Genomic DNA, 9964 nt, shown 5'->3' on the forward strand with positions numbered 1-9964 from the left:
AGTCAACAGAGGTGATCGTCAAAGTTGTATACAAAAGTGGTAGACATGCAGAGTTGAACGTCAAAGGTAGTTATTAGAATTTGTCAAAGTGAGGCAACACGATCCACCATTGTTATTCGAATTTGTTGTCAAAATGAGGCAACACAATCACTAATGGTGGTTACTAGAATCGGACATTAGAAGTAATCATCCAAACATGTTGTAAGAGTTAGTTGTTGTCGATGATCAACAAGTGCAATCACGAAAACATATTGGAGAGGGAAAGATAAATAGGTGAAATTTTTGGGCAAAATGTAAAATTGAAGTTAAATTGTTTGACACCAACTTGTAACATTGAAAAACTCCGATTTGAGTTAAATCCAATTCGAATAAATGTCTCAAGCACCCACTCTACACAAACGTTTAAGATTTAAATTGACTACTAATTTTCAACTTCAAAGTTTAAAGTAAGTTTTCCATGTAACTTCATTTTGTCATTGGTTTGACATCACTTTAACCACATTAAAAGATTGATTAGCCATAACATATATTATTGAAAGGATTATAATTTGTACTTTGTTCCCTCGGCATCTGCAAAATCTCCAAGTATACAGCCCAATAAACACATCATTCTTTGTGTTCTAAACACATTAACAAACCCACCCTTATGGCTATAAGTTCCCTCGTCTATACACAATTGGTTTAAATAAATATATTAATTTTCAGCAAGCTCTCTGCCTTTACAATAAAAACTTGTTAGAAAGAAAAAAGAAAAAATGCTTCAGCTAAAATTTACTGGCCTACCCCTACGGTGTCGGACAACAAAATCTGTTGGCCTGCATAAGAATAGCTTTAGGCTGATTCATTTCTCAGGTCATTCCATTAGCCAACAGCTTCAAGGCCAAATGATAGCTCATTATAAAACAAGCATTATGCATTTACTGTATCAAGTAAAAAGCATCTTCAATTCTTCAATTCGTGCACTTCGGACTTCTTGATCTGTTAAAGCACCAGAAATTAATCGTTGTTTTCTTGCTTGTACTGCCTCCATCCTTTCCTCCACAGTACCCTGACAGGTAATGTTACATTTCAGACGATATCATGTTTAATGCAACTATCAAACTGCCTGACACGTTCTTTTCGAATGAATAAGTGTTCTGTTCAATAACACTTCAAGTATTTTTTAAAAAAAATTTCAAAATAACTTCTGGCAATTCAGATTAGTATTTTGAACTAGCTAAAACCCATTACAAGTTTTAACCTTTAACCATAATCTGAAATGTCTACGAGCAGGTACTAAATCCTAGTTTATCAGTACATCATACATACTTCACAAATTGTCTACTATTAGTTGGAGAAGAGATTGCACCTTTACGATAAAGCGTTTTATTTTTACACTCTTAGTTTGCCCGATGCGATGAATGCGCATAACTGCTTGTTCTTCAACTGCTGGATTCCACCATGGGTCCTACAACGATTGTTTAACCATAGACCATCAATTATTCCATTGAATTACTGCTAAAATATTACAGAACTCTCTTCGAAATAGTAGAGAATGAAATGACCAGGCAGGCTCTTCATGTTTAGACAATGAGAAGTAGTCATTAAACAGCAAGCATTAAAATGCTGAACAAAAAGGCATTACAAGGAAAGAATAATAATAGATGCAAATTATGCAAATTATGCACATTTAGCAAATTTCTCTCTCGTTGCTGTAAGGCATCCCTGAGGAAGATTAAGAACAGATTGAATTTCAGAAAAGCTTTAAATAGTGAAAGTCTAGTGAAACTTCAAAATAAATATGGATCAATACCACCATCAACGGAAACATATCTTTCAACCTTTACATGTTTCCAAAAGGAAGGCAAAAGGATGGAGTAAGAAAAACTACATCTGATTGAGTTCTTGGCCTCTAGATCGATAATAGACAAAAATTGCAAATGGCTTTTGGGAAAACCCAATACGAGCAATAGCATCTAAATAAGTTCCTTACAAAAGTTATAACAGAAGGGTCATGCACAAAGAGATTATCAATATCTTTCCCTAAACGATCGCATATTCCACCTATTTAAAACTTAAGAACCATGCAGTTATGTGAAGATTTCTCCTAAAGCTTCTAACCAAGAGAGAATTCATGTCCTTTTTCTAAATAAGAAACAGTGCATTGAAGCACCAAAAGTGAGTTGATAAGGTAGGATAGTTTTATCCAAAATAGAGTTTTGAGAATCCTCAACTAAAATGACATACAGGCTCTCCAATTGGTTTGCATCAAACAAAAAAGAAATGTTATAACTTCAAAAAGCATTTAGGCAGAATAGATCGGCTAGAAACAAGAAACAGAACTATCAATTGTTTCCTCTGTTGCTACACCCATCTTAAAAATGTATTCCTCTTTAACCAAAGCATCTAGAAAGAAGCCATTAGCACATAAGATGATCCAAACAACCTTCGGATTGCTCACAACTTTGACCAAGGAGCACTTTTAAATATAGAGCATGTATCAAGAAGCAATCAGCTATATGGTTTGATTCCTTTAGGCATACCAATACGAAGGCATTTGAAGCAGCTGTCAAATTTATTCCAACTCCACCAGCCTTGAGTGACATCAACAACACCTAAAGTCACAACCAATCCACAATGTTACCATTAAATAGCTTCCCACACAAAGCTGAAGAAAATAAAATTGCATACCAGAATTCCATTATCCTCCGAAAACTCTTTTATAACTTTTTCCCTCTGTTGTTGACTTAAAGTCCCATCCAAACGGAGAAAAGGAATATTACTCCTGTGATGAAAAGAAAGGTAATTACAAAAACCTTATATGCAAGAAATTAAAGAGAATGAAACACTACACGCAACAATATATGCAAGAAATTAAAGAGAATGAAACACTACATGCAAAAGAAAATGATAACAATATCATTCAATAACCATTACTTCTGTCAATATGCACATCTTTTTGCATCCCATGGCAATATATAGAAGTTGTTACATGCTTTGTTAGACAGTTCTTCAATTACGAATCAGAAAACTTACACTTGCATGGAGTTAATTGTACATAGATTGAAGTATTAAAATAACAAGAAATCTGAGGTAATACATAAGTAATTGGTATTTCATTTTGTAATCAATTACAAAGAGGAAGCTCCACCCTTTAACACTCTGTACAATTTTTTTCAATTAGTACATAATCAAAAGCAATGCACTTACCGAGAGAGAGGAACTTGTAAAAGATCAAGAAAGGCAGTCCACTGGCTGAATAAAATACTTTTTGACCCTGACAAACGAATAGTTTCAAGTTCATTCATCAGAGCCACAACTTTGGATGATTCGACCCAATTTTTCTCAATATCAATCTGGAAACGACTCTCAGTTGGAGCAGTTATAAGATCCTGTCTATTGATCGCTTTCCTATAAAGCAATTGTAGGGTTAACACTTGAGATGAAGTGAAGACATGCAAGTCAAAGAAATCCAGTTACTCTTTTTTAAAAAACAAAGAAAAGAACTAAAAAATAAGATAAGTACCTGCATACTGGACATAAACCAGAACTAGAGTTTCTCCAACTCGCCAAAAGGCACTCTCGGCACATACGATGAGCACATGGTGTCAATACTGCATCTTCAAATACCTCGAGACATATTGGACATTCTCCATGTTCGCCACTGCGAAGCTCTTCCATAACTTCTTGGACATAAGCATGAGAAGGCAGATCTCTTCCTTCTCCTACCTGTGTGTTTGGAGTGCCTTTAAGAAAACGTTTTGCTAGTTTATTTAGATCAGAATATTCTTGGGTATCACCTCGACTGTACAAACCAAAACCATCAATTAGCCTTCTCTCAGAATAATAGGCAACAAGAGAGTAAGCAATGGAACTAATTTACTACTTTCTTAGAATTTCTTAGAAAGAGCCACTTAATTTTTCACACCCCTGAATCATGCATATATTTGTGTTCAAATGATGCTCGCAATTATGTTATTCACTAAACGGTAAGAAAATCAGAGTAAAGGGAAAAAAATGGGTTATGAAACCTCCACCATAAACTATTTCTTCAATGATATTTTCTCAAAAAACAACCATAATATAAATGGCTTTTTAAGTGGTGATCTTCCAGAAACCATTTCATTCTGAAGCACACCCTTCAGGCATCTCAACACCATGGGAAAGAAATTCAGAGATGCAGCCCTTCTTTTGTTCTCAATCCTAGTTTGTGATCTCTTACACAGACAGCTCTGGAGACTGCAAGTCCCTCTTCTGCTATTGTAGTTTAGGCTACTGAAAGAGTTTAATAAAGATTGGATACAGTGTAGTTTAGTTAAGTCTTGTGATTTAGTGGTCATCAAGAGTCCAAAGTTCAGTCTTACCACTTGAACAACTCTTTTGTTGATAGTATGGTTAGAGAAGAATTCAAGAGTCTTACATGGACAAAGGAAAGTCTTTGGAATGATGTTTTTATTTTCTTGTATTTCTGGGCTCTCAAATCTAAGTACTTTAGTAATTGCCCTTTTGGTTTGATTAACCAATTGGAGACTTTACAAGATTTCCAGTTTCTAGATGCCCCAATACCATTTCATTCCCACCTCCGGTAGAGGAATGGAAAAAAAATTAAAGAAAAAAGTTATAGAAGAGACAAAGGAAGAGAAAGCACCTCATCACAAGAAAGGGATGATCGCAACATTGGCGAAGACGTAAAAGTAACTCCAATATTGATGCATAATTGTGAAGGACACGCCCTTGCTCAACAAATTGGTCAAATTTCACCTATTTTTTTTGGATATCTTGTTACTCAAGGTAATAAGTCAAACAAAAACAAGCAAGACACGTTTGCACAAGCAGCGCTGAGTTACCTTGGATCTCTTGAAAAGTGCCTCATAGAAATCTTTTTCAGCATCTGTAAGTCCACAGTAAATCACCTGAACATCAGCTGGAGGAAGAACTAAAATTGGCCTGCAAGTTGCAGCACCCAAAAGTTATTATCAGAATGTACATTGGCACAAATTAAATAATATGTCCAAGGCAGCCACTAACCTGCCTTCTCGATCTTTACTACATTTAGTCCTCCTCAGCATGATTGGCTTTAAGATGGATTGAACCAATTTTAGCCCTCTCTCATCACCTTCTTCAAATGGTTTTTGAATGATTTTATTCCACCTAAATCAGAAAGGAAAATTGATCGATGCTAAAAAGGATATGCTACGCCAAAGCATGCAGGTAAAATAATTCAATAGAGCATAATGAAGTGGAAACATTTGAAATGCCAAGTATATGTAAAAGTAACTGACCATGCCCAATTTCCCCAAGGTTCAATCCGCAAGAATCGAAGAAGACTGAAGATATCCTCCAGGTTGTTCTGTGTCAATTATAATTAATGAAAGGCAACCATAAATGACATTAGTATTGATAATTCACATCAAGAATTTACCCATAATAAAAACACAACACTGTTCTTGAAAGTAGTTGAGACCAAGATCCACAAATACAAGGTATTTGACAAGAGCAAACCACCAAAGTTGACAGTTTAATGCAAGGTATCAAGTAAGCTCTATAAGAAGTTTTAGTTGTTGATTGTGATCCCAGTGCAAGAAATAAATACTTTTGATGCCATGCAATATTACCTTGATAAATATGGCTCTAAATTTGACCTAGAAGATAAGATTGACAATAATTCATATTTTCCATTGCTTAAAAATTGTTTTTCACAGTTTAGGTTCTTATTATAAAGAGACTATGGATTGCAGTCCCCCCCACCCACAAAGTACACACAAAAAGGAAAAATGCAAAAACGAACATAAGGACAGATCCAGTGATCAAATTAGAAAGAACTTCACATAGATGTTACCTGGATAGGAGTACCAGTAAGACACCAGCGACGATCAGCAACTAGCGCAGTAGCAGCAATGGAAATTTGGCTTTTAGAGGACTTAATATTGTGAGCCTCGTCAAGAACAACTCTGAACCACCTTACCGAATAAAGTCCACCTTCTTCAGTGTTCTGCAAGCAAATATAATAATAAATGAAAACACAACTCTGCAAATGTGAGTTAAAATCACTGACTTATAAATAAAAATGATGTTTGCAACTACCTCTGCAGAAAATTCAGAGGCTAAAACCCCATAGGTAGTGATTACAACATCATTTTGTGCCAAAACTCTAGCATCCTTGGATCTAGTCTGTCCATAATGTACATGTAGAGACAGATATCCAGGTCGCACATGAGCTTCAATTTCTGCCTGAAAAACAAAGAAACCATTCAAAGGAATTCTCAAATACGACTAGCCATCTTACTAAGCATGATCCATGGAACAAATTGAAGTTACGGAAGTTTAAGTAAGCAATATGATTTACTGAATGACAGAGAGGAATAATACCTTCCACTGTCCCAAAAGGGTCATGGGACAAATTATCAGATTGCCACCGCTTGCTAAGGTGTTCCTCTGCTGCTGCAGCAACTTTTCAAAACCTGTAATTTTAGCCTTCTTCAAAGGATTCAAAGATTCACCAATACTTCCATCATCACCTTCAGTGGAGGAATGTTTCAGCTGACCATTGGATACTCCACCTCTTTCTGAATGAGCAAGAAGAAGTGATATGGTCATGATGGTCTTCCCGAGGCCCATGGCATCAGCCAGAATCTTTCATCAATCAACCTATGTGTCAGTGAACAAAAAAGTAGAACAAACAACACAAGCAGGAATGTAACTACAATTATGGTTCATTATTTAAGAGTTTACCCCTCCTCTGGCTATTTGGAGAGTGCTTGGGAACTCTGTCGTAGCCTCACCAGAAAAAGAATTTAAATAGATGACAGGTTCCCTCCTACAAAAGGAACATAAACTCAACACATAGTGAATTATAGATCATGAAACCAGAAAAAAAAATACCAATAAAAAAAGAAAAACTAGCATACTCGTCTGCAAGACGATAACCTTCCCAACATGGATGAAGGGTTGTTGCAGCCTCATCCATGAACTTTCCTTTCTCCAAATGGATCATCCAATGAAGAGCTTGCTTTTGGTACGGCCGAAGATCACATAGCAGGGCACTAGGTGGATCCATTTCCTATGGACAACATATTTCTAAAAATTACAAGTCTGTGCACCACTAGTCCAAGATATTTTAACAAAAATATTGCTACCTCCAGCTCCGAAGTATCCCCAGCACCAACAATATTCTCCAGATCAATATCTGAGATTGACTCTTCATTTTCAGACCCATTATCATTTTGAGAACAATTCTTCAAGGTACGTGCTAATGAGGACGGCAGACTACAACTAACCTGCTGTATAAATGTTTTGAGTACAAACCTAGCTTACGTAATCAGCTATGAATCATAGGAAAAAAGTTAATCTGCTCAGACCTTTGAGTCCAGCAGCCGTTTTCTTCCACTCAAGTCCTCTGGAGTAAACTCAGCCTGATTGCATTCATTCGGATTACATCATTTAAAACTGTCATGTATAGAATTGTATAATTACACATATCCAAAGAACAAAAATAAGTGCATCCACTAAATCAACCTAGCTCCTAAATCACGCGCAAAAAAAAAAAAAAAATTAGAGCAACAACAACAATATATGAATGTAACAAAGTGGTAATTGCATTGAACAAGAGATCTCACCTTCTTGAAAGATGATAAACCAAGAAGCCGAAACAAAGTTGGGAGAGGATGAATAACTGATTCTGCAGCTGCACTGCTAGCTGCTTTAAGGGAGGTCTGTTGGTGCTTACGAAGCAAAGAACTGTTAAGGTATACACTGCATTCCAATGATATATAGCTTCATTAGTTAATAGAAGCTGCACATCATACCTCATTGTAAACAAGACACGGGCTTGTAGACCAGTGTTGTACTATGGTCAATCAAACAAAGTATACTAACGAAAAAAACATCACTACATATGAAAGAGAGCTCATATTGGTAACAACACAAACGTTTGATGCTGATGATGCTGGTAAGCTTACCTTATAGATAAAAGAATCGTATCCATTAAAGCCAGCACTTCTGGTGCAGATTTACACGAACCCTCTATTCTAACCTTTTTATCCCTCACCAATGGTAGAAGGCATCGAGCCCATTCATTGGGTATTCGACCGATCTACCAAAAATCCATAAATTTTAATATAATAAGAACAAAACATATCACTAACAAAAGGAGGAAAAGACACAAATGATAGACAACACATACACATCTGTCTAAACCAAGGGAAAGTTATACAAAAAGGTTTCTGATTGTAGACCATTTGGAAAGAAAATCCCATGTATTTGCATAAATAATATCAAAACGTAAACTGAAATAGCAGAATTGAAACAATACCTCCCCAGAGTCTTTTGAAGAAAACCTCACAATCTCCGAAAAATTGGCCATGTGTCTTCCCTTCCCGAAAACCTTAGCCGGTGAAGGTGTTTTACACCCATTCCTCGAAGGAAATGTGAACACCACTCCATCTCCAGGCTTCACCTTCCTCCCCTTAGACGTAGATAGCCCAGCCACTTCAGCACAGCCAACAAGCCACCACTCACTCCCAATCGAACTCGAACATGGACTGGAGGTTTCCACAACGACATCCTTGATGACACCAACGTTACACGGACTCCGAGTAGACGTTTCCTCTTCAGGCGAAGGGAAATTAGCACCTTCATCAAGAACCCTCTTCGAAGTAGAGGTAACAGCCTTGCTCTCAGAACTCGAAACGCAAGGAAGATGAACAACATCAGAATTCTCCTGAACTCGTGGTTTATCCCTCGTTCCGAAACTAGGGGTATCGTAGATTATATTAATGGCGGCGGTGGCGTCGTTCTTGGCCAAGTGGAGAGCTCTAATAACATCCATATAGGAGAAGTCGGGACCGACAATGGAGCGTACAGTGGACACAAGTTCGTCGTTAATCTTGCTTCCCATTTGGGGATTGATGGATTGAAACCCTAAACCCTGATGGGCGTAGAAGTGAAGAAGTTTTGAAGATCTATTGAGTTGATTGAATGCGGCGAGAAGAATTTGAATGGATGAAGAGATGATCAAAGGGGTTGGAAATGGCGGGGAGGAGAATTGAAAAAGAGATAAAGAGAAGAGTGAAGAGGCGCGTGAGAGGATCTTTGGCTATGGCGTTTCCCGCCATGTGATGCTGGAAACTATTGTGTCATCGTGGCCAAAATGTGACCGTCACCGTATGTATTTTTACATTTTCTTTCTTAGAAAATAAAATTTTAAAGTATTTAGCCACAAACTTCTTCTACTGAATTTCATCAGTACACAATTTGTATTCATATAAATGTAATTTTATATCTGTAGATATAATATCTACTAAAATACATTTTTTTCCTCTTCAACTTTAGTATTAGAGGTTATTTGGTGTCTAAATGATCGACGATTAGACCTTTAGTTGACTAGTAAAAATATTAAGTGGCAGGCACATTCTTCTTCACTTGAACATGCTATATTCATTTTATACTTTCTCTAGTGTTCAAAGTTTTGGAAAAATGTAACGTCTTCATTCTCAATAGTCAAGGAAGTTGGGTTAAGATTTTGTTATTAATTTTATATTAATTATTGATGAATGAGAATGTAACTATACAATTTTTTTTCTTTCTTTCTACCTCTCCATCATTTTCTACTAGAGCTTCGCACAAACCAATTCAAGATTTCTCAAACTCTTTCTTTGTTAGTGTTTGTTAGCGTATAAAATTTTAAAAAATATTTAAAAGTTTTCTTATAACAAAAAGTGTCTATTTTAAGACTCTAAAAATCAAATAAATTAATTCAAACCCTCCCACATTAAAAAAAAAATGTATATTTTCCAATATAATATAGTAAAAGCAAAGTGTAGCATTTAGATTTTCCAATTTTTGCATTTTGTTATGCTATCATTGTTTGGGCGGCTAGCCTTAGTTTCAAATGCTTTGTAAACTAAAATTTGTATATTTTTTCTTATTAAGTCTTCATGATGAGGTGGGAGTGTTGTGATATGGATTTTAGTAAAGAGTGTGTCGT

At 36.2% G+C, this 9964-nt stretch overlaps 1 protein-coding gene across 2 annotated transcripts; it reads right to left on the reverse strand.

Moving 5' to 3' along the window:
• Positions 1–491: 491 nt before the first annotated feature.
• LOC101221209 (DNA repair protein RAD5A) lies at positions 492–9124 on the reverse strand. Of its 2 annotated transcripts, none has more exons than XM_004139416.3 (20): positions 8291–9124; positions 7938–8071; positions 7596–7731; positions 7338–7391; positions 7116–7256; positions 6888–7039; positions 6712–6796; positions 6349–6612; positions 6064–6210; positions 5819–5971; positions 5262–5329; positions 5008–5130; positions 4827–4926; positions 4628–4740; positions 3506–3784; positions 3190–3390; positions 2671–2764; positions 2523–2594; positions 1349–1447; positions 492–1048 (listed from the first exon to the last, which is right to left on the reverse strand). In XM_004139416.3, exons 1-20 carry the CDS (start codon positions 8873–8875, stop codon positions 926–928), a joined length of 3123 nt encoding a protein of 1040 aa, XP_004139464.1. In that variant the 5' UTR covers positions 8876–9124; the 3' UTR covers positions 492–925. The 2 variants fall into 2 exon arrangements, with proteins under 2 accessions (XP_004139464.1, XP_011654243.1); XM_011655941.2 differs by having other exon boundaries at positions 7116–7259.
• Between the last annotated feature and the right edge of the window lie 840 nt (positions 9125–9964).

Source organism: Cucumis sativus, chromosome 1 (assembly GCF_000004075.3).
Source record: "Cucumis sativus cultivar 9930 chromosome 1, Cucumber_9930_V3, whole genome shotgun sequence".
Taxonomy (NCBI): domain Eukaryota; kingdom Viridiplantae; phylum Streptophyta; class Magnoliopsida; order Cucurbitales; family Cucurbitaceae; genus Cucumis; species Cucumis sativus.

What these genes read in the sequence shown, in the direction of transcription:
- LOC101221209 (XM_011655941.2), bottom strand. Translation starts at nt 8,875, where the DNA reads ATGGGAAGCAAGATTAACGACGAACTTGTGTCCACTGTACGCTCCATT. An exon ending in AACGGCTGCTGGACTCAAAG is followed by an intron (nt 7,260 to 7,337) that starts GTCTGAGCAGAT and finishes ACATTTATACAG; the next exon opens with CAGGTTAGTTGTAGTCTGCC. An exon ending in AGTAAAGATCGAGAAGGCAG is followed by an intron (nt 4,927 to 5,007) that starts GTTAGTGGCTGC and finishes TGCAACTTGCAG; the next exon opens with GCCAATTTTAGTTCTTCCTC.